At 37.4% G+C, this 24608-nt stretch overlaps 2 protein-coding genes across 6 annotated transcripts in view; one reads left to right on the top strand and one right to left on the bottom strand.

Moving 5' to 3' along the window:
• The window catches only part of LOC127411888 (collagen alpha-1(XVII) chain-like), a 30204-nt gene extending 27565 nt beyond the window's left edge, over positions 1-2639 (top strand). For all 3 annotated transcript variants that reach the window (XM_051647743.1, XM_051647744.1, XM_051647742.1), the window contains exon 56: positions 230-2639. In XM_051647743.1, coding sequence (XP_051503703.1) covers positions 230-273 — 44 coding nt within the window. In that variant the 3' untranslated portion in view covers positions 274-2639. The remainder of the gene's footprint in view (positions 1-229) is intronic.
• LOC127411889 (STE20-like serine/threonine-protein kinase) overlaps positions 1488-24608 on the bottom strand; it is a 47741-nt gene continuing 24620 nt past the window's right edge. The window contains exons 12-19 of one of the 3 annotated variants that reach the window (XM_051647745.1): positions 24066-24245; positions 20866-20958; positions 16738-16867; positions 15975-16099; positions 15497-15685; positions 15236-15361; positions 14935-15048; positions 1488-3564 (exon numbers count right to left, since the gene is read on the bottom strand). In XM_051647745.1, the coding sequence (XP_051503705.1) occupies positions 3418-3564; positions 14935-15048; positions 15236-15361; positions 15497-15685; positions 15975-16099; positions 16738-16867; positions 20866-20958; positions 24066-24245 (1104 nt within the window). In that variant the 3' untranslated portion in view covers positions 1488-3417. Of the gene's footprint in view, positions 3565-14934; positions 15049-15235; positions 15362-15496; positions 15686-15974; positions 16100-16737; positions 16868-19349; positions 19422-20865; positions 20959-24065; positions 24246-24608 lie in introns of all 3 variants that reach the window. The other 2 variants (XM_051647746.1, XM_051647747.1) reach the window with 2 other exon arrangements.

Below are 24608 nucleotides of genomic sequence, written 5' to 3'. Positions count from 1 at the left end.
ATAGAATACTTGGCTCCACATCATATAACCTACACTGAAAGGTTATGTCATAGTGTTTGGTTATTTTGGGGCTAAAATAATAATTATTTTCAAATTATAGAAAATCAAATGTCACCTAAACCAGCCTCTAAAAACACAGAGCAACTGATGATGCTGTATTACTATTCCAAAAAGGACCACTCAATCCAGCAGCCACACTGATACTCTGTCTCTCCATATTGAACTTTAGGAGATATCCAGACTCATAGAGGGAGAAGGAGCACTGGTGTGTAAGGGTTTAAACAGCCGCAGCAGCACACTTTTGTGGATATCCTGACAATGGCATGCATAACATTTACATATCTTTAAGAGGATAAATACATAAACTTGCCTCTATGAAGTAATACAGGCCAGAGGCTTGTTTCGTTTCCTATTATATCACATTATACAGTATTTTAATTAAACAAATGCATGCAATATTCAATGCAAACACCAAAAAATGATCAGTGCTTTACTAGTGTGGATTTAAGACAACAGTCTTAGTCTTAATTTTGTATCTAACATTTGATATAATGGCACTTGAAATGTACCTTTTCACCCAGCAATGGGCTTTATAATTGTTTTTATTTTTTTTATGATGGTTTGAGGGTTTTTGTATGAATTTGACTGTTATACGAATCTTGTCTATTGCGATATTTTGAATCACAAACACTGAATAATCTGAATGTAACCTTGATGGCACATCAGTCCCAACAAAGTAAAGTATTAACATCGAACGCCTGAGATTTTTTAGACCATGAGCTGCAACACTGCAAGTATTTTTGCATTTGAATTGTTTATTTGCAGTGATGCTCTCCTGCCTTTTACTTTTAGGCAGTTAACATGTCCTCGGTTGTGAAATGTTAAACTCCATATGAAACCATTTTCAGCAGCATTTTGATAATTCTTTTACAATTATAATGCATGCAGCTTTTATGACCTCATGTTAGTTGAGATGTGTTACAGATCCACTGTTAACAAGTAATCAGTAAAGATCCCCTAAATGTATAACTAAGAAAACTTTCAAAGAAGAGCTGAGTAACCGTTATGGTCCATTATTCCACATTTATACATATATAAAAGTATTATTTTATTCAAATCAGATACAAACCCAAACTTCACAATTGTGTTTTTACATGCAAACCAATATGCTGATAACTACCAAAAATCAGTTTATTGAAGTAAACCGCATTTGCATGAGACTAAAATTATTCTAAATTTTTGATGTCAAAACATTAACAGTTGCGTGCACAACATTTGCATACATTGGACAAAACGGTATTCTTTGCACCATGAAATCTGACTAATGGGCAAAAATGTACGTGCTAATCGGGTTTTGTGACCTTTATGTTTATGACCTTGCCCCGATAAAGAAAAGCGTGTGTAAAATTGTGTAATCTGTGTAAAATTGTGCATGTAAAAGCACTCAATGTTGAGATATCCAAGTAGAAAAACAGAGACAAATCAAATCAAATACAATGATAGTTTTATTTACAGCATTATTACAGTTTATCAATCAATTGACACAAGCTTGTAGATACACAATCTAACTGACCTAAAAAAAAAAAAAAAATGCATCAGATATTCCATCAAAGTGCTGCAAGAGGTTAATGTGTCACAGTTCAGCAGTATGACACAGATATTGGCCTTCTCTCTCTTTCTATCTTTGGAAAAGTATCCTGGTTTGTCATGCACCGCTTGTGCAAATGACAACTTTTAAAACAGAGCCTTAGTAAAATGTGTGGTTTGTTCAAAACTGTCTCTGGTAAAATACAGCATTTGGGATTTTCCTCAGCATGCAGAAAGTATATGAGCACAGCATTTGTCTTGTATGGATACGATACAGAAATGTGCATTTCTTGCGAAAAACATGTTATCAAAAATAGAGCTTGAATCAGATGGAAAAGTCTTCAGCAAAAGTGAGAAATGTCCATGTGTTCCCACTGAAATGCTTATGCACACTTTTGCAGCTTGCACAGGTATATTCAAAACACTGCTCTACATCAGACTATCAAATTATATATATCCTTCAATAAAAAGAAAACTTTAGATAAACAATGTAACATGCAATTTTTTTGATATTACCCTTACATTTTGGAAAAAAAGGGGGGAAAAAACATAACCAACAATAAAAACATTTAACTGCATTTAAGTCCATAAATAGCTTTTTAATACCATATATGAAAACTTTCAAGAAGGCAAAGACTGCCCTTATGCTCCTTAAAATACATGAAATTATTTAGCTCATAAAAAAATAAACTTGGGTACTCTGGACCACAAAGTGACTTGCCAAATGAAAAATGACATCATCGTATATAAATATTAGGGCTCTATTTCCCATCTGACCGCGCTTTTGCGATAGTTGCCCCTAAACTGTGGAACAGTTTACTTATTTATATTAGATCGGCATCAACAAAACATGATTTTAAAACTAAGTTGAAAACATATTTTTTCACCTTGTCTTTTAATCAATCCTAGAGGTTGTGCTTTGTATTTTCTGTATTATTTGTGTGTTCTATGTGTATTCTCTTGCTATTTTTACCCTTTTGTATTGTCCAGCACTTTGGTCAACATCTGTTGTTTTAATTTGTGCTTTATAAATAAATTTGAATTGAATTTAATCTAATGCACTAAAGAGATCACTACTGCATATGTTAAATTTATTGTCAAGTGTGCAATGTCATTTTACAGTTTACATTCCTTGAGTTTCTGGGGACTGCAAATGTCTTTAATCTAACCATGATGCACTAACAGCAAATATGACTTTCTAAGTGAGTTTGTTTTTAAAGTAAATTTGCATGGACGTTAAAAACAAATCAACATCGCAAACAGAAGAATAAAAAAATACAACAAATAACAGCTGATAAAAACATCATAACAGCATTGAAGCTAATTTAGCTAGCTGTGCAACTTGACAATTTAGAGAATAGTGTAATGGTGACTACAATGTTCGCACGTTTTTATTTTTATGTAACCTTTCCCAACATTTCAATGTTTACCTTGGCTGTGAAGTCATGCTTGTTTTGGGGCATCCTGTGACCCTCATTAAGGCTATTTTATTCCAAAAAGACCAGATGATATTGTCTGAGTGTATCCATTGTTCATTTGTGTTAATGTCTCAAGCACAAATGAACATCACCAGAAGACAACTGACAAAAAACTAAAATGTTAATCCATTGGATTCAATGTTGCAAAAAGAAGCATGTCAAGGTAATGCATAAGGTTTGTCCTTTACTGCTAAAAGAAACTTCAAAAAGGTACTTTGATCCTTGCGTATTTCATACTACAGAATTTCATTTCAACCCCATGCATGTGTTCTGATCTCATACCTTTGAACAGCAAATGAGCTCTTGACTAGAGCAGCCCTTCACTGCTTTAGTTAAAGCTCAGTGGTGAAGGTTAAGAGCCAGAGGAGTGAACACTGGGAATGGGATAGAATTTAGAGACTCTGCTCTGAGCAGTGGGATTGAGACATTCAGACTCTCCACTCATCTTGAAGAAGACTTCCTGTTCCTGCATTTTCCGTGTGAACTCCTCCTCCAGAGCCTAAGAGAGAGCAGGAGAGAATCATATATTGTCCAATGACAAACATCAGTCCTATCCAAAATATTATGAATTCAGACTACTTGATTCTTTGAAAATGTTGCTTCCTAAACTAATAACTTAAAGCAGTTAAACTAGTCAAGCAACTATAAAAAAAATAAAAATAAAAAAGTAGTTAGCTACACAACAATCGACTAACAACATTTACATTTATGCATTTGGCAGACGCTTTTATCCAAAGCAACTTACAGTGCCCTTATTACAGGGACAATCGCCCTGGAGCAACCTGGAGTTAAGTGCCTTGCTCAAGGACACAATGGTGGTGGCTGTGGGGATTGAACCAACTACCTTCTGCTTACCTGTTCAGTGCTTTAGTCCACTATGCCAACACCACTCCATACAAATATAGTTATAAAAATAGTGAAGCTATTTAAAGAAAATATTTTTAGATATATAACAATCAGATGATATTACTTAATTCTGCAATCAGTTCAGATAGGAAAACCATGGTTAATTGTATCAAAACCATGGTTTCTGTAAAAAAACCACAATATTACTACAGTAAAACCACGGGTAATTTTCATAAGGGTTAAACAAATAGGGCGACTATATTGAACATAAATATATACTTAATATACACCAATAAACCAGAAAAAAATATTTTTTATATAACTGCATCGAAATATAGTGTTAAAGAGAAGCAATACACTAAATATTTAAAAAAAAGAAGATAAAGTCCCTTTAAGGCTGTGCGGGGCTCAAGTAAATCAGTGAATTATTTATGTGAATTAGTTCATTTATATAATCCATCCGAAAGAACCAACTGACTAAAATGAATCGGGGTTCCCAACGCTATAAGGGAATTGTTTCTTTTAATTGATACATTAACATGAACTGTCCGAAAGAACTAAATCACAAATGATTTGAATTGATTTTCTAGCACTAAATGAGAAAGAGGATAATTTAGGTGAGTTACTCCCTCGGATTGGATTGCTCCATTGCTGCGTTTGCAATACAATGTGACAAATGTAGTGTTTTGTGACGCTACAGCATTGGAAAATTTAGCTCGTTACTGGAAAGGCTACTTTCGGTCTGCTACTGCCCAACACCGATTTAACAGTTTTTCTTGATTGCGAAGACACTTTGTAAAGAGAAAAAAAAAAAAAAAAAACACAAAAAAAAAAATTCACCATTTTCTCAAAACTATAAACACAATCTCAAAACTACACACCAATTTGTACAAACCTCAAACTTCCACTTAAAAAATACAATATTTCACTCAAAAACATTATCTTCTGTCAATTTTAAGACTGAATTGATATGGCACACAAACACAGCAAACACACAAACTATTGCACTTCTCACAACACATGAGTGTTCAATCAATTAAAAAACACTGCTACAAAAACCTCTTTACTGTAAACCAGGGACAATTTTGCAGGTCAATCTATTGATGTTTTGCGGTTATAGCAGATATTACTATATAAAATATGGAAGTGTTCAAAATCTTTATTTGAGGGTAACCCTACATTATAGTACTGTAAATGGATGCTGGGTGAAAATCACTGTCAAAAACTCTACACAAATCAATTGTTTCAAAGTACAGAGAAATTAGCATACAGTAAATTAAGGAATATGATATACTGCAAGTAAGAGTTGGCATACGAAAAAAAAAAAACACTACATTGTCAGATGCTCCTCAGTCCTGCAAAAATACAGTACATTACAGTAGAACAAGTACTGTCGGATTATACAAAGTAGACATCCATTTTCACAAATTATCCATGAAAGTGTCATGAACATGTGATGCAGTACATGCACGACACAGTACAGTACATGACCTCTAAACTGCAGTAATGTAGTACAGAAGCACTGTAGATTTTCCTACTTGTTTACAGTAAGTTTCAGTTACTGCAGTTATCGTAGCTACCTGTTTTCTTGTCTGAAGGTTTACGTAAATGATAGATGTAACCGTAAAACAGCTCAGATTTAGCTGGACTTGTTGCCCAGCATTGTTATACCATGCACAAGAAGAGTCGACCAGAATACTGTAGAGCCCCTTCATCTTCCTCTTCCCCTCTATCTCTATCTCTGTCTCTCTGCCTTTCATCTCTTCAAACATTGTAAGAATCCATTTTCCAAAGCATATAATCACATATGGCCATTTTTATTTATCCTGAAATTCTGACTGGTGTGTGAACAATTTTGCTACTTAGTGTTTACACATGGAGAAATGTGTGTTAACTGAGTTCATGATTTGATGCACGATACTACTCGGTAATACTCGTAATGGGATGATACTGAGGGGTAAATACTCGTACTCGGTATCACCATTTCATTTTTCAGAGTACATTAATATAATGACGTGGTTGCACATGTGGGCGTAGTGCTTCTATAGACCAGTTTGAAAACATTTTAATGTGTTTAAACCATATAAATCTAGAACATCAGGTTTTTTATTTTATACATCTTTACCTGATAAAAGCGGTTTCTCTCACATGCACAAGCCTTCTCTCTCTTGCATTCCCAAGTGCTTGCCAGTTATCCAGGATTTTTTTAACGGATAATTCCAAATGTCATTTTGACAGATAAAAGACAGCAAGAAAGTTAAGAAAGAAATTGTTTGAAACTAATGAGTGAGTTTTCATTTCATCCGCCTTCTCTCTCAGAACATTTGTGTTAAAGAAAAAGAAAAACGCTATGATCAGACGCCAGAGATCTTCTATTATAGAGATAATAACAATCACAGTTCTATCATAGAAGAGAGCGTAACGACTAGTAATGGTCAACTAGCGTGTAACGATAGTAAGTCACCGTTTACAGATACCATAGAAATGAATGGAGAGAGCCGTAATCTGACACCTACGTGTCGCAAAATCTCTTACTAAATCGCAATTTTATGATATGAAACTCATAGTTTACACCAAACAGATTATTTAGTGTAAATCATGTTTAAGATTAGCGGACAGGCGGTCAATTCATTAAGTGATGAACTGTTTCCTCACAAAAAGCAGTTCATTCAACATCGTGAAGCATCTTCTTCATAGACATCCATACAAAAAGAACAGCCTCTTGTCTCCTCACCAGTGTATGCCCATAGAATGTCTATGGGACCGCCGTGTAACGCAATTCTATGCTAACCGTGAAGGCTCAACTTTCAGAAGGGCTCTGCTCGTGCCAGACAGTCATTGTTGCCATAAACTCCGCAACTCCAAAAATGGAAAAAGTAGCTGGAAAACGTTATGGGAGTTACTGTCTGTCACTTTATTTCAGCCCAATAACAACACAGTATAAAGCAATCAAACAGACGTCAAACTCAATCAGGCTCAACGCAACAATAGAGAACAATCAATCAATACTAAAGCTGCACTGTCCTCTCTGTGAATGTACAGAACAATATGGATAAAATAACAACGATAAAGAATAAATAACGTGTACATGTTAGCTGGGATACTTTAAAAGGTAAACAACACCCTATTAAAACAGTCCTGAATTGTCATTTTTAATGACTGAAAATGCTAATATTGGCAATATTAAGATTAGAGCCCGACCGATATGGGAAAATTCACAGATTACCGATATGGTAGCCGATATATTTAATTTTTGAGCTGGAATGTAAACAGACCTTTTCTATGTGGATTTTTCACCAATTTTGCACTGATATGACTATGCAAAGGTACTCAGAAGTTTGCTTTCTTAAATATTTTTATCAAAGAATATTTGACATTATTAATATTATAATACATTGTCAACAAATTCTAGAAATGAACACTGAGAAAATAAAGAATAAATAAAAATACAATAAATAGCTTAATAAACATCAGTACTGTATGTTTAGTATCAGTCAATGGCTGACCATTTAATAAAGAATAAATAAAAAAATAAATAGCTAAACAAACATCAGTACTGTTTAGTATTATTCAAATGCTGACCGTTTAAAGAATAAATAAAACTAAAATAATTAGCTAAATAAACATCAGTACTGTTTAGTATCAGTCAATTGCTAACCATTTAAATAAAGAATAAATAAAAATAAAATAAATAGTTAAATAAACAGTACTGTTTAGTATCAGTCAAATGCTGACTATATTAATACTGCTGAGACAAGAAATAAACAGCAGCAGCGGTGTTACACCGTATTAGTGATGGGAAGATCGGTTCATTTTACTGATCTGAATCTTTGAGTCTGGTTCAGCAAATTGAATGAATATTAATTCAAGTCATTTAGTTCATTTCGTTCATTTGAGCAGAATTAAATTAAAATGTTACATTTTCAATAGCCAAATCCCCCCCAACACGTCTACTTACGCAAACTTTGATTATAGTCCCAATAAGGAAAAACTGAAAGATTAGTTAACCTCTGGAATCTTGTTGTCGGAGTCGTTCGTTCTTTTGTCACTGCATAGCATATAGGGCTGTCACGTGACAAAAGAACGAACGACTTGGACCAGAAGACTTGAGAGGTGAACTAATCATTTCTGTTTTCTGTGTGAGCAATGCATAGCATATACGGCTGTCACGTGACAAAAGAACGAACGACTCGGACCAAAAGACTCGATAGGTGAACTAATCATTTCTGTTTCCTGTACAGCTCCTATGCGGTTTTCACGTAACAAACGAACGGAGGTTGCTCAATGCACATGCGCGGCCAACACAAAATGAACGAATCACTCTCTGAGACTACTCGTTCTTCTGAATCACATAAAAGATTCTTTCAAAATGAACAAATCGTTCATGAACGACCCATCACTACACCGTATTCTGCTATACAAGTTCAGGGGAAACTTTCAATGGTGGAAAACCAGATTTCTAAATATTACATTATTACATTTTGCAATGACTGGAATTGTTCAGTTGAAGGGGGTACCAAACTGTGAATCCTGAACAAAACAGTTTGGTGAATACATGTTTACTCACTAGCTTCCACTCAGCTGACAACAATGAAAGTAGCTACGTGATTAGCCAGTTAGCTATAAGCTCGTTGTCACGGAGAGTAAAAGACGGACGTTGTTCATTTTACTTTACAGCATTGTCTCTCACCAACTAGGTAACAACATTGCATGAAATCAACACTCATCAGACACAATCCACCACAGCACCGTTGTCTGCTGAGCTGCAAAAAGATGCTCTGATGTTTACCTTTCAATCTGTTACATTACTGACTGCACTGACAAACTATAGCTGGCTAACAGCAAACAGACATGAGTGACATGGTTGTCAGTGACAAGGTTAATGTTATATTAGTTATATTGAAAAGGGAATATGATGGGGTCATTGTTAAGTTCCCAGTATGTATTTCACAAACTAGTTAACTTACCGAGACACAGCTCAACTCCGCCCAGTCTGCAGAGCCACCATCAGTTCAGAATCAGCTCTGTAAACAATGGAGTCGGAGCACGCTCGCTGGACAAACTACGTAATGACACCAATTCTCAAGCATTGTTTTCTGAATTATATGTTCTGAGAAAAAGTTTTCATATCAGCGCATATTGGTAAAATATACGCTGATACCGATATATCGGTGAGAGACTAATATCGGCCGATAATATTTGCCGACCGATATATCAGTCGGGCACTAATTAAGATATTAAATGCATATAGAATGGCATACGTTTACAAAAACAAAACTACTCGTATCGGTACTTGGTATCGGCCGATACCCAAAACTAGGCACTTGGTACTTGTATCGGCCTTCAAAAATTGGTATTGGTGCACCTCTAATTTTGAGTACTTGTGCTTTCTGAATGACAACATGGTTAAGCCCATGCAAAATGAGGGCATTTTGCGTTGAGTTTTGCGGAACATATTAAACAAACTGGAGCATGTGTGAAAACAGGTGAATTGTGTTTATAGTTTTCAGAAATGTGTCTTTGCTTTGAGAGTTTAAGTAATGGTAAAGGGAACTGGGCCAATAGAATCAGTTATAGTGTGTTAGCAATCAAGAAAAACAGTAATCATTCCTGCAAGTTTGGCTTTCATAGTGTGGGAAATTCCTGATTTGAGTGTGCTATTCTAGAGTCTCCAGAGTTAGGGGCCATTAACACTGAACATGATCCTTTGTCTATCTGAATGTTTTTTTTGCTTGTTTTGTTTTTATATTGTTTTGATATGTAAATATTAGGGGTGTAATGGTTCTCGGTAAAAAAAAAAAAAAACGAACCGTACGGTTCACCAACTAAGGTTTGGTAAGCATTTGCTCCGTGGTTCAACTCTAGTTTAATAACGCATCTGAATCATACAGTTTGGCGAAGAAAATAAAGCGCCAAATAGACATGCACAGTTGTAACCTCCGCTAATGAACCTGTATGGCTCTGTAGATGGACACACTCTGCCTGTGTTTCACGTGGGTCAACTTTCTACAGAGAGAAACTGTACTATTAACTGTTAGTACGTTAAAAAAGTTGATGACATCACAGTCCTGCACGCTTCAGTTGGCAAAATGGCAAGCGGAGAAAACAAGCTTCAAGAGAGAAGCCCCTGCATCATTTAAGTCTCCTGTCTGGGAACTTTTTCTTTATGCAGTCAATTACAATACCGATGGTCAAAAAAGGTTCACAAAACAGGCAGTTTGCAGACATTGCTCGACGCAAGTGCCGTATACTGGTAATACATAGATATTTTATTATTTATTTACACTGACATCACCCAAGGATATATAGCGCACGATGCGCACAGAGCCCGAAACTACACACAGACACACTCCCTTCTGTCTTTAAGCAGGCACTCGGTGCTAGTTCGGACAGACAGGAAACAAGAACTAATGAGCTTGGGGTGTGCATAGCCAAATTTATGTTGCCCTTACTCCGCTGATGAAGATGTGGGATTTCCACATATGATTAAGATATTCCAGTCGCGTTATGACATCCATTCTCGTATTCATTTTAATAGCAAGTTTATTTCTTCTATAGTGATGCAGAGATTATAAACGTTGAATATAAGTTGAGTTGAGCTTGAAATGCACTGTATTGATGCATGTAGCGTAATAATGCAGGTACACAGAGTTGGGGAGTAACGGAATACATGTAATGGGATTATGTATTTAAAATACAAAATATAAGTAACTGTATTCCACTACAGTTACAATTTAAATAACTGGTAATCAGAATGAGCTTTATTGCCTAGTATGCTTACACATACAAGGAATTTGTCTTGGTGACAGGAGCTTCCAGTGTACATCAATACAAAAACAATACAAAAACAGCAGCAAGACATAGATAATAATAAGTAATAAAAAATAAAAACTAATTATACACATACGTACACACACACACACACACATAAATACACACATACACATGGGTAGTGCAAATCTAATACAATCTGTTATGTACAGTGCAAATACAAATCTGTTATGTACAGTGCAAATACAAATCTGTTATGTACAGTGCAAATGTTTTTTTTTTGTTTTTTTGTTTCGAGGAATGAAATGGCAGAATAGGTTGGATGTGTTAGATAAATAAAAAAAGAGACTAAACTGTGTATTGCACATAGTTATTGCTCAATGGGGCAATTTAACTGTTCATGAGATGGATAGCCTGAGGGAAAAAACTGTTCCTGTGCCTGACAGTTCTGGTGCTCAGAGCTCTGAAGCGTCAGCCAGAAGGCAACAGTTCAAAAAGGTAGTGGGCAGGGTGAGTGGGCTTTTTTCCCTCACGCTGGAAGTGTATAGCTCTTGAAGGGGGGGGGGGCAGGGGGCAACCAATAATCCTCTCAGCAGTCCGAACTGTCCTTTGTAGTCTTCTGATGTCTGATTTCGTAGCTGAACCAAACCAAACGTGAAGTGCAGAGGACAGACTCAGTGACTGCTGAGTAAAACTGTATTAGCAGCGCCTGTGGCAGGTTGAATTTCCTCAGCTGGCGAAGGAAGTACAACCTCTGCTGGGCCTTTTTCACAATGGAGTCAATGTGGGTCTCCCACTTCAGGTCCTGTGAGATGGTAGTGCTCAGGAACCTGAATGACTCCACTGCTGCCACAGTGCTGTTTAGAATGGTGAGGGGGAGTCAGTGTTGGGGTGTTACTCCTAAAGTCCACAATGATCTCCACCGTTTTAAGCATGTTCAGCTCAAGGTTGTTTTGACTGCACCAGACAGCCAGCTGTTCAAACTCCCTTCTGTATGCAGACTCATCGTCATCTCGGATGAGGCCGATGACAGTGGTGTCATCTGCAAACTTCAGGAGCTTGACAGAGGGGTCCTTGGCAATGCAGTCATTGGTGTAGAGGGAGAAGAGTAGTGGGGAGAGCACACATCCCTGGGGGGCACCAGTGCTGATTGTACAGGTGCTAGAAGTGAGTTTCCCCTGTCTCACAATTGCTGCCTGTCCATCAGAAAGCTGGTAATCCACTGACAGATAGACATGGGAATAGAGAGTTGGTGTAATTTATTCTGGAGTATAGCTGGGATGATGGTGTTGAAAGCCGAACTTAAGTCCACAAAAAGGATCCTTGCATATGCCCTGGTCTGTCCAGGTGTTGCAGGATATGATGCAATCCAATGTTGACTGCATCATCCACAGACCTGTTTGCTCGATAAGCAAATTGAAGGGGATCTAGAAAGGGTCCAGTGATGTTCTTCAGGTGGGCCAACACCAGTCTCTCAAATGATTTCATGACCACAGATGTCAGCTCTGTAGTCATTAAGTCCTCTGATTTTTGGTTTCTTTGGGACAGGAATAATGATTGAGCGTTTGAAGCAGCATGGGACTTCACACTGCTCCAGTGATCTATTGAAGATCTTTGTGAAGATGGGGGCCAGCTGGTTAGCACAGGATCGAAGACACGCTGGTGAGACGCCATTCTGGGCCTGAAGATTTCCTCCTCTTTTGTTTCCGAAAGACGCGGCTCACATCAGCGGCTGATGTCTTGAGATGTTGCTTCAATATATTCACATAATTTTCCTTCCTCATGGTGCCATCTATTTTGTGAAGTGCACCAGTCCCTCCTGCAGCAAAGCACCCCCACAACATGATGCTGCCACCCCCATGATTCACGGTTGGGATGGTGTTCTTCGGCTTGCAAGCCTCACCCTTTTTCCACCAAACACAACGATGGTCATTATGGCCAAACAGTTCAATTTTTTTTCATTAGACCAGAGGACATTTCTCCAAAAAGTAAGATCTTTGTCCCATGTGCACTTGCAAACTGTAGTCTGGCTTTTTATGGCAGTTTTGGAGCAGTGGCTTCTTTCTTGCTGAGCAGCCTTTCAGGTTATGTGATATAGGACTCGTTTTACTGTGGATATAGATACTTGTCTACCTGTTTCCTCCAGCATCTTCACAAGGTCCATTGCTGTTGTTCTGGGATTGATTTGCACCTTTCGCACCAAACTACGTTCATCTCTAGGAGACAGAATGCATCACCTTCCTGAGCAGTATGATGGCTGCATGGTTCCATGGTGTTTATACTTACGTACTATTGTTTGTACAGGTGAACGTGGTACCTTCAGGCATTTGGAAATTGATCCCAAGGATGAACCAGTCTTGGCTGATTTCTTTAGATTTTTCCATGATGTCAAGCAAAGAGGCATTGAGTTTGAAGGTAGGCCTTAAAATACATCCACAGGTACACCTCCAATTCAGTACACCTCCTATCAGAAGCCAACTGGCAGCATTGTCTAAAGGCTTGACATCATTTTCTGGAATTTTCCAAGCTGCTTAAAGGCACAGTGAACTTAGTGTATGTAAACTTCTGACAAACTGGAATTGTGATACAGTCAATTAAAAGTGAAACAATCTGTCTGTAAACAATTGTTGGAAAAATTACTCGTGTCATGCACAAAGTAGATAAAGTCCTAAACGACTTTCCAAAACTATAGTTTGCTAATATTAAATTTGTGGAGTGGTCAAAAAATTAGTTTTAATGACTTCAACCTAAGTGTATGTAAACTTCTGACTTCAATTGTATTAAGTTAAAATGTTGAGTTAGTAATTAGAGATTTTTTTTTTTTTAGTTAAGGACCCTAACAAAAATTAACCATGGTTTTACTATAGTGATATTGTAGTTACCATGGCTGTAATAACAAGGAATGTTGTCACCATGGTTTTCTTAACAAAACCATGATTTTAGCTAGAATTAACCATGGTTTGAGGGCCTGAGTAGCTTAGCGAGTATTGATCGCCAATTGTACACATTTACCTCAATTTTCTCTCAGCTTCCTTTCTCTGCTGTGTCGCTGTGGTTCAACACTTTACATGAAAAACACAATCTGGCTACCATAAACTATACATAAACAATACATACCAATGCACTACCTTTTTCTGTCTCACACTTCCTCTTTATTGCACTTTTACTCCAACATGAACTTCAATTAACAATTTACACATTATCTAAACAGACAAAACTCGACTCTGCATGCCTTGGCATTAGCAAATCTTATCATCAAACACTCCATGTCTCCACCAGCGGTGTTATCGACATTAACTTCAACATTATGGTAACTATTATCAGGAGTGACATCAACAGCCACATCATCATCATCAACACTGTGTATTTGTGACTGGTGAGTGAATGCTCACGTTAACTGCTGTGATTGTGGAAGCAGTGCTGTTCAGAAATATGATGTTTTTCCCTTCGGGAGTGTGGAGGTTAATTTAGATTCCTCCCTTTATCTCTGCCAAACTAGGATTTTTCCGTTTTATTTTTTTACCTCCCCAGATTAAAACCAAACAGTGTATATAGGTATAGTGCACATGATGAGATCACACAAAATTGTCAGAAAGGTGAGGCTCGCTTTCACCTGTTTACCACCGCGAACTTGCATTGTTGCGGAAAACCATGGAATATTCCATTACAGCCTGATCTGAGGGAGGAGAGGGATTGCTTGCATTGACAGTGCTGAAAATAACAGCGATATTAATCATATTGGTGTTATAACAGTTCATTTTTTTTTTTATTTCAGCATACGTTATTTAGCATTAATAATAAAAAAAAAAATTTAAATAAATAAATTTGTATTTTTAGGGGGCCTTCAGCTTTTGCGGGCCATAGGCCTACCTTTGCCTAGTGCTAGGTCCACCCCTGTTTCAACAAAACAGATAAAAAATGTTTAATGAGAGCGCTGAAAACAGCTCATGATCATGAGCTCCATGCATTCACACAGAACAGCGCATCAATCGTTCACCCTGAAGCACACCAAAAACATATATTCATTCATTTAAAATCGCAGCCTTTTGCAGTTTAATAATCACATGACAATCCTGCCATTTTTATGTTATTTTGAACAATTGTGCAGCCCTTAAGGATTATGACATGAGTCTAATGACGCCCTCTTTAGGCAACGTAATGGTCAAATAAAAAGCACATTAAAATCATCGTAATATTGCTTGATTTTACATCGCCAGCAAAATCTCAGCCCAACGTTGTTGTTATACAATACCTTCTTTCTTGGCCGAAGCTTCTCCCTCCAGTCTTTGAGCTCCTGACTGTGTTCCTCATCCAGCTCCTTCAGCTTCTGAGTCTCATGCTCAATCAGCAGGTGGCATTTCTCATTCTGATGGTAATAAGACAGCAACCCGGATGTTACAACAAAAGACAAGAGGGAAGCAGAGTTACGCAATCAAAAATGCAAGCATGAAGGAATGAGGAAGAAAATAAGAGATAATACAAGTGTTCATATGAACACATAAAATGGTTAGTGAATGAGACCCAATGTGTGTTAGTGGGAATCTGTTATGGACCTGCATCTGCTGAAGTTCTCTGATGTTGGAGTCACACTGTAACTGAAGGTCTCTCATCTGGTTCTCATGCTTCTGGTGCTGATGAAGTCTCTCGTTCTTCTGTCTCTTCTCCTCTTGAGCTGCAAACTGCTCAAAAACGATACAGAAAACGCCCCAAATATTAGAGAAAATGAACCACAAACCTGATTCCTTTGGTGTTGTCCTCTGAATGTTGGAAAGTGGAATTATTGAGCTTCTTCTGACACTGATATAGAGCCTGACCTGTTTGATCTTCTCTCTGTCCTGCTCTGGTGTTCCTGTTCCAGTGATCCGCAGGCTCTTTTTAAACATCGCCATGCGGGTCTTTGCTTCGCCACGCTGGATCTTCGGCAGCCGAGCTCTTTCCTGTGTCTGCCTGTTCTTCATCTCCTCTATCAGCCGCTGGTTATAACCTTGCATCTGCTCCATCTCCTGATGGCCAGCCATAAGGGAACACAAAAACACATTAGGGGTGTGCACAACTGCATATTTTCATAATAGAGTAGTCACCTATTCTGTCTTAAGGAAGTCCTGTATAATCAATCAATTTCGGTTCACCTGACCCTGATTAGAAGTGTTTCTTAGGGGGCCAGTTACATAAGGCAAATTCTTGCAACCCCAGCTAGAAGGAGCGCAACAGAACAGATCTTAAAATTTGAACTGTTTTAAACGCAAATAGCTCTAACAATCCAAGATTATAAGGATGACAGGAAGGGCTCACCTTGTCATGCCTCTTGAGGAGCTGATGTCTCTGCATAAAGTACTGGTCCTTTAGCTGCTGCTTCAGCAACTGGTGTTTTTCCTGCAGGTGGCGCTCCTCTAGCTCCCACATAGCTGCCTCTCGAGCTGTGTTTTTGTGAGCCAAAGAAAAGAGGAAAGAAATATTATCATCTATTAGAACTTTGACACACTGGGCAGAGGCTTTAAAAGGGGACCTGATGGTTTAACTCTGTGCATGTTTAGCCATGTTTGCAGGTATGTTGTCACACAGATCATTACACATCATCATAGATGGTTCATTTCAGTCTGTCTGGGATCATAATCTCATCCACATCTCATCAAATGAGATCTAGGCCACACCTCAAGAGGCGTGCGTCTGGCTTTTATAGGAACTTAAGAGCTTAATAATTGGACCTCTGTCTGAAAATAGCATTGTATTGCAATGACTGAGGTACAGAGATCTTGAATGTCTACTGAAGCAGGTATCTTGTTTGGTTTGTTTCCTATGTGGTTTGAGTTGAAATGTGACCTAAATTAATACACTTCACCACTCAGCATCTTTATTTATGGTTATGAAAGTAACCACAATTCAACACAAGTGCCTGCACAAACTTTCCTACTAAAATCTCTCAGTGAAGTTTGAGATGCAGCTATTTGAGTAATCATTATACTGTAGCTCTACAGTTGGTACTAAACTGAATAGTCCAACACACTGGTTTAAGATGAAAATATTTTAAGTAGCCTCTCTGTAAACGGTGTCTGACCTCTCATGAGCTGCTGCTTGTGGTTGAGACAGTCTCTCTCTATAGTGGCGATCTCTAGTTTGTGCTGCTGGATGATCTTCTTCAAAGCTCCATCCAGTTCCTGCTGCTGCCTCTGGAGAAACTCTTGCTCCTGAGAGAGAAAAAGAGAAAGCAGAAGAGGAAGAAAAAGGGATACAGGGGTAGAGGAACAACAGGGGTGTTAAAAAATTAGTATTTGTGCATGATGCACAAGAGAGGACCATTAAAAGTGGCATTTCACATGAGCAATACAACAGCACTGATACTACAACATTAAGAGGAGAAAGTCACACACAATCCATTTAACAAATATAAAACATTGATATTCATGATGAATGGATAAAGATCCTTAAAGACAGGAAGAAACTACAGAAAAGATTAACATTACTTTCAAAGTCATATTACATATAATTTAACCTAGAGATAATGCATACAGTAACACTGAAATCTGATGCATCCAGAACAATATAGGTAACAGTAATATATGCATAGTATACAGTAGGGTTCTGAGACCACTAGTAAAAGGTTTTTTATATTTTTCCCAGTTTAATAAAAGTTTTTGTCTCATATTATCACTTATCAGCATAACCTGAATGACAAGTTGAATTTAAAAATGTACTTGAGTTTCAGAATACCATAGTATTTAGTGGTATGTAAAGCCCCTTTTGCTTTAATGACAGCATTGTGTAAAACTTGATGTTCCATGTTACTTTCTACAAGAGTTAACAATGGTCAGTGTTTGCTTACATTTGATTAGTGACCTAAAGCAATGCAGATTCTTAAATATTTCATTTTTTCATAAATTATAATTAAAAAAAAAAGTTTAAATGAAAGAAACATTACTTTCAAAGTCATATTATTCATTCTGCCAAATGAATAGAAAGAAAAAAAAAAAGAAGATTTTTTTTATGTGGTCTCAGACTTTTGGACCCCACTGTATATGCTAATAAAGGGATAAACCATTATTATTTTTTTATAATAATAATAATGATAATAGAAAAAACAATAAATGGACTCAAAAATCATTCTAAACACCTTCTGAGAGATCTTATCTTCAGCTCCTGTTCTGAGCTTGGCCTTCAGTGGCAGACAATAAAAAGCAGCACGGGTGATGCACAGAAACTTGACTAGTTTCAGTAACAGTATGAAAGAGAGCAAGCGGATAGAAAAGATACTCAGACACTGCAGCAACACAGCGACAGCACTCCAAAACAACAGAGCACCTTCCTGCCCGCATGTGCCGTCCACATCACAATAAAACACTGTGCTGTAACAAAAGCGATGTGCTTGAGCAAATTATTGTATTAAATCTAATCAAAACAGTTCTGTTTGTGTCATTCAGCAAATATACAATTCAGGTGTGAGATTAAACAATGGCCAAAAGGATTTAAAGTCAGCATGAAAGTAATCCATATGACTCCAGTGGTTTAATCAATGTATTCTGAAACGGACCAAAATACAACTCCTTTTTCACTATAAATCTAGACATAGTCTCCTTGGCAATCATGATTTCAAGCTCGATTACACTTCCTATAGCGCCATCTAGCACTCTGTGCATGCATCAAGCAGAAGGAAGTGTAATCACGCTTGAAATCATGATTGTGCCTGGAAACTGCAATGGCAAAATGTACAGTGAAAAAGGAGTTATATTTTGGTCTGTTCTCACACAAAACAAACTGGATTGCTTCAGAAGACATTGATTTTACCACTGGAGTCATATTTTGGAGCTTTTGGAGTTCTGATCACCATTCACCTGCATTGTATGAACCTACAGAGCTGAGAATTTTTTCTAAAAATCTTCATTTGTATTCAGCAGAAGAAAGTTATACACATCTGGGATGGTATGAAGATGAGTACTTGATGAACTAAAATTTTTGGGTGAACTATACCTGTATTAGGAACCAATCCACATTCCTTTCATTACAGATAAAAAGCTATTTGCAATTTGTCATCTGCCATCCCCCCTTTCTTTTTTTGAAAGTCAGAACTGAAAGGTAATGTACGCGATACGTAATCCATAAAAAAGTATTTGTAATCTTTGCACATTTTAAAATGTTATGTAATCTAAAATACTTTATTTTTGTCATCCAGATTACATGTAATCCGTTACTACCCAACACTAGGGGTATGTGGAAAATGAGGGGAAAAAAGATTGTTCCTAATTTAAGAGATTTTATGTTTGACACGTTTTTTTGTCACAAGTGTCATCCATACAAATTACCGAACCTAACACTTGTTTTATTTTCTCTTGAATCAAGAGATTAATTGGTTTGTCTTTATAATAATCATAATTATGTTTTTTTGTTTTTTTCAAACTGTATAAATGGGTATATATAAATGTAAATATATACTGCTTCCTTCATATTTTAGGAAGGGGACTTCTTGCAAGCGGATGATCGTATTTTGGGGTCCTTGGCATTAAAAAGTAAAAAAACATTTCAGTGTCAAAACATATTCCTGGCCTCACTGAAATCATTAAACAAAAAATGTTTTGACTCTTATTGTTGTGCATGTGTGTGTGCATCTGCTCTGTAATATGCGTGATGGACGGACACATGTGAGAGGGTTGAGTCACGAGGAGAGAGGAGACTTACATCCTGCATCTGAGCGTTGAACAGAGCACATGAGGACAACTGAAAAGACTGTATCATAACCTGGGCCACCCCCTGTGGAGCAAAACACAGCCAACTCCACCACGTCAAGAACAGGGGACACACACCAGCACTCTTCCGTATCCCATGCAAACCACACACACATCTCACACACTTCTTCCTTCCTACAATCTATACTTCTTCTTGCAGTCATCTGTTAGCTTTCAGGGTCTCAGACACCTTTGGCCAGGCTGAGACCTGCATGCAGAGAATTCTGTTCCTCAAGACCAGTGGTTCTCAAACTTTTTAAACTACGGCACCACTTTATAGTGTTTTTCCCCCCACAGCACCCAAAAAAAATAAATAACAAATATGCTATTTAAATATTAACAAATTAAATAAAAACAATGTAGTGTTTCTTAAAGAGCACCTATTATGGTTTTTAAACGTGCTTAATTTTGTTTTAAAGGTCTCATACAATAAATTTACATGCATCTAAGGTCAAAAAACACTTTAATTTGCTTATAATTTAAATTGCAGCATTATCTTTTTTTCCCAGCGTCAAAAACGACTCGTTCAGTGATCCGTTCTAAAGGATTCATTCTAAACTCCTCCTTTCAGAGAGCCTACTATGCTCTGATTGGTCAGATGTCCCAGTCTGTTGTGATTGGTCTACCGCTTAGTGTAGTGTTTGAGGGCGGGTCAAAGCTGTTCGCGAGCAGCCAATGAAGACCAGAGGCGGGTTTTTTGTTACCAAATTATGTAGGTTAGTACAGGAACTAAGTCTGGAATTACTAACGACTCGTTTCAGGTGTTCAGAATTGGTTCTTTCTTTTGGGAGTCAATAACTCCATTTGTCGTGCACTTTGCAGACTTTTTTACATTCACAAACAGCTATACAACACACTACATGAAAGGTAATATTTGAAAAACCATAATAGGTGCTCTTTAATTAAACATTGTTTCAATGTTTTAAAGTAATGTTTTAAGAGACTAATAAAATAGAGAACAGAGTAAAATAGTACTTTATATTTTTCAATTAAATAAATATATATCATTTAATATAAATAAAAACATTAAAAAAGTAATCTAATGCAAAATATTCACCACTAGCCACAAGCGCTCTATAAAGCATGTGCAGACTTACAGCGTGCAGGTACCAAATTAAGTCAGTACCCTGTACTGCCGGAACTTTTAACATCGGTAGGTATTAAAATATTGGTGGTTTGAGAACCACTGCTCTAGACTGATGGACAGCATGTGAGAGTTGGTTTAGCAGCAGGTGAGTCTGAGGGTCAGTGGGGGCCATTCTGGACCATCATCCGTTAGTGCAGCTGTCGTCCTTGACATGCGTGTCATCATTAGTCTGTTATAGAGGAATTGTTCACATTTACAGAGTTTCTTTTCCGTAAAAATTCCAAGGAAGAACCCTGATTTTTTGCATTACTACTTCAAGGCCAGAGGGGCAGAAAAAAGAAGAGGTTAAGGTTGTGTGTGTGGTGGCTAGTGACTAAATTACCTCTTCATGTTGAACGACTGCTAGATCTTCCTTTACACGTTTCATGAGCTCTTTTCTTATGTGTTTGGGGGACAGTCCAACCTCTTGTTCAACCTAAAGTGTGAGCATGCAGACTGTTGGGAATGAAGGCCTTACTCTCGCAAGGAATTAATTTGGCAGCCAAATAATTAGTCTGAGAATGTCATGCAAATCCTGATATGAAGGGTTGATTCACTACGATGACGATTGGTTTTAGTATTTGAGAGATAATCATTCCCAAACCACCAATGATTATTTCAGACTGAGTTAGCAGTTAATATAAAGATGAATCCAATACCCATGATCAGAGATTATGTCAAGAGTTGATGAGAAGCTAAAGAACAGTAAAAGCCATCTAACATCTCCTAATATAGATCCCTTCTTAACCTTCACAACCATTACAAAGATCAGAATGTGATAGATGCCCTCAAAGTAATTTCCAAAAAGATGCACACTTCTGTATATCTGTAGCTGACATTTTCTTTTGTAAGAGGAGCTGAACTGTTGTGTCAGCCAGGCACTATTTTCAGCAAAGCATCAACATGGGAAGTCGTGTCACTCAGTCAAAATGAAAAAGACGTTTTGCTTGGGGAGGCAAGTCTATCGCATTGACCTCTGTATGGTATTGGTCTCAGAAATGTCAGTCACTAATCAAATTGTTGTGAAAATATTCTTTTTACTTTTAGTGAAAGACCAATATTTAAGCCAAACTGATACATTAAAGCTATCAAATTAAAATTTGAATAGTCGTCTACATTTAAGACAAAAATGCACATTCCAATGCTAAAATGAGCATTCAGATTTTGGATGTGTGGCAAGCACTTACGATGACTTAAATGTCTGTTCAGACTGATCACATTCTTGGACTAAGACATGTGCAGTGTAACAGGGAAAAATAAAACAGCGAGACACGATGCAATATTCAAAGTATAGCGCATGCTTACATAGAAAGACAGACACGTTCAGAGTAAATGGCCCATGGAGGTAGAGGTCTTTGGTGGTTGTGTCTTGACTATGCATTGGCTTGCTCTTTAATGAGCACCGTACTGCATAACATTGGGTACATAAAAAAATGTTTTTAATTAAAAGAAAAATACAGTGGTATAGCCAGAATTATGAAGCTCGAGTCCATGGTAGTACTATGGCACTGATAAAGGCTTCTGTGCAACACTAAGTTTACACAGAACCGTCTATTGAAGCGATCTTTTCTCGTTTTACTTTTTACTTAAGATTTGAGAATATGAACTGCTTAATCTTTTGACTATAATTTTACGTACTTTTGTTAACCGTCAGATGTTCTTTGCAATAAACAATATCTATCACACAGTGCTGACTGGTTTATACTGATTTGTTGCGCCCTTTTTTAGATGCAGAAGACTACGTCAATTTCAAAATCAGATGTCTTGTAGATTTTTACCCCTACCAAAAATAATGTCTTTAAAATACACTAGACCAGTGGTTCCCAACTCTGTTCCTGGTGGCCCCCAACACTACACATCTCCCTAATCAAACAAACCTGTTTCAACTCATCAGACATTAGTGGAGACTCCAAGATCTGAATTGGGTGTGACAGAAAAGGTATACAAAAAGATATCCAAAAAGTGCAGTGTTGGGGGGGCCTCCAGGATTAGGGCTGGGAACCACTGCACTAGACAATATTTGGCCATCTTAAAATTATCATGTGCTTGATTGGCTGATTAACAGAAGTTGTCATATATCTGCAATCATTTTATTGACTGGTAATATTATTATTTCTTATATGTGTGTGTATATATATGTGTCATTGGTCTCTTTGTATAAGCTGCTATGTCTTGTTAATTTGTGTGTTTTGTTCAATAAATAAAAAAAAAAAAAAAAAAAGTAGTAGTTGTCATTCTGCCTAGTGATAACCTCTAGATATCAGTACTGGCCACTGAAAAACCCATATGGGCCAACCACTACTAACTTTATCTGCTGTTCAGCAATACAGGTATACCATTAGGTGTGCATCTTATAATAGAGATCACTTAAACAGTAATTTCAACTCAGTCTATTAATGCAGTATGCATTAAAATATGTAATACAGTCCTAACAAAAGCAGATCACTGAGAAGAGGCCCTCCACCAAAGCACTGATCTCCATTCATTACATCACACTCACACATGCATCACCATTAATGACATTTACAAAATCATATCAAAACATATCAGTATCCGTATCTATTAAAAAAAAAAAAAAAAAACATTCTAAACATAAATATTCTAAATTAATAAAAATGTTACTACATATCTAGTACGTAATACTTTATGGGTAGAATTAATAAATGGTAATCAAAATACATTTGAACTGTATATCATGAAGAGAAAGAGGAAGAGCAGATCACTGACTCCATTAAGGCATGTCCATGCAGATGACAGAGTTGATGATGACTTAAGCATTAGAAAGGAACAAGCTGTCTAGTATGACCACAAAAGTACCTAATCAGACAAGAAAGCCTAACAGGTGCTAAGACACAGATTGGTGCGAGATACAATCATATCTCCGAGCACGAATCATGCTGGCTGATCATGCAATGACAAACCAAACATGTTTCTTACTATGAAAGCCAATGCACTATGCATTAGTACGTAAAAGTAACTACGATAGGTCATATGATAGATCCACACTAAGCCCATTTCCATTAAGCCATGCATGAAAGTTTGCACTGAAATCCTTCTATCCATAAGCAACACTTGAAAACACCAGCATGAGGAACCCATGAGAAAAAGAAAAGAGCATTTAGTTTGTTCCCAAGCCATTGCTTAGCACTCAATTAATCTTTAAAGCTGGCTTTGAAGCCACTCTGAGGTTGGAGGTAATTGAATGCAAGAGCCAGAATTTGGTTAAGCAAGAACAATGTGATAAGAAAAAAACTGCTTTGCATTTGCTGAGATGTGTCAAAAAGGACAAGCAAAGAAATCGATTCCACTTGCAGCTATATTGTGATTCGGAAGCAAAGCTGCTAATGCACATTCGCTAGTGAAATGCCTGAGTGTTGGTTTGGCTTTTAACAAGTTGCACCCCCAAAAAACAAGAATGAAAGAAATATAAACTAGAAGCAGCCCATCTTAAAGCATACCAACATGGCAACAGGTCATGTTCCCCTGAACAAATACATGCCTAAACACCATGCATCTGACTCTGCGCGTCTCTTTCTTGGTTACCTCTTTTTTGCGGTTCTTCAGCATGTTCTGGAACTTGGAGAGCTCCTTATCCTGCTCCGCTTTGATCCTTTTGGCCTCATCTCTCAACCGGTTGGTGTGGTCCTGCTCAAGACGTTCTATGGTCTGCTTCTGCTGTTTCTCAAGGTTCTCCACCTCTTGGTCATACTGACGCTTCTTTCCCTGTGAAGAAGTTAGAGAGAAAGAGAAAAAGAGAATGAGGAATACAAAGTTATTGTAAGTGACCACTAATGCCCTCTAAGCAACTTGAGCTGTGTGTCTTTGTCCCTGTGAGACTGCATCAGGCTGTTGAACCTGAGCTCACAGTGAGCAGCTCAACCAAAGCACCAATACAATGACTAACATTGTGTCCTAACCAGATGCAAAGCGATATGTTTCCAGGGTCAAGACATTTTCCTGGCCTCACTGAAAGCAAAATACTGCACAAAGCAGGAAAATCACAGTCAATCAGAACATATTTGATGTTTAATATAACGATATGTGGAGCAGGATTTAAGACCAATGAGATCTCAACTGTGGGCGGAG

This window comes from Myxocyprinus asiaticus, chromosome 21 (assembly GCF_019703515.2).
Source record: "Myxocyprinus asiaticus isolate MX2 ecotype Aquarium Trade chromosome 21, UBuf_Myxa_2, whole genome shotgun sequence".
Classification (NCBI taxonomy): Eukaryota; Metazoa; Chordata; class Actinopteri; order Cypriniformes; family Catostomidae; genus Myxocyprinus; species Myxocyprinus asiaticus.
Note: the sequence above shows the minus strand (reverse complement) of the source record. Positions and strands in the feature narration are given on the sequence as shown.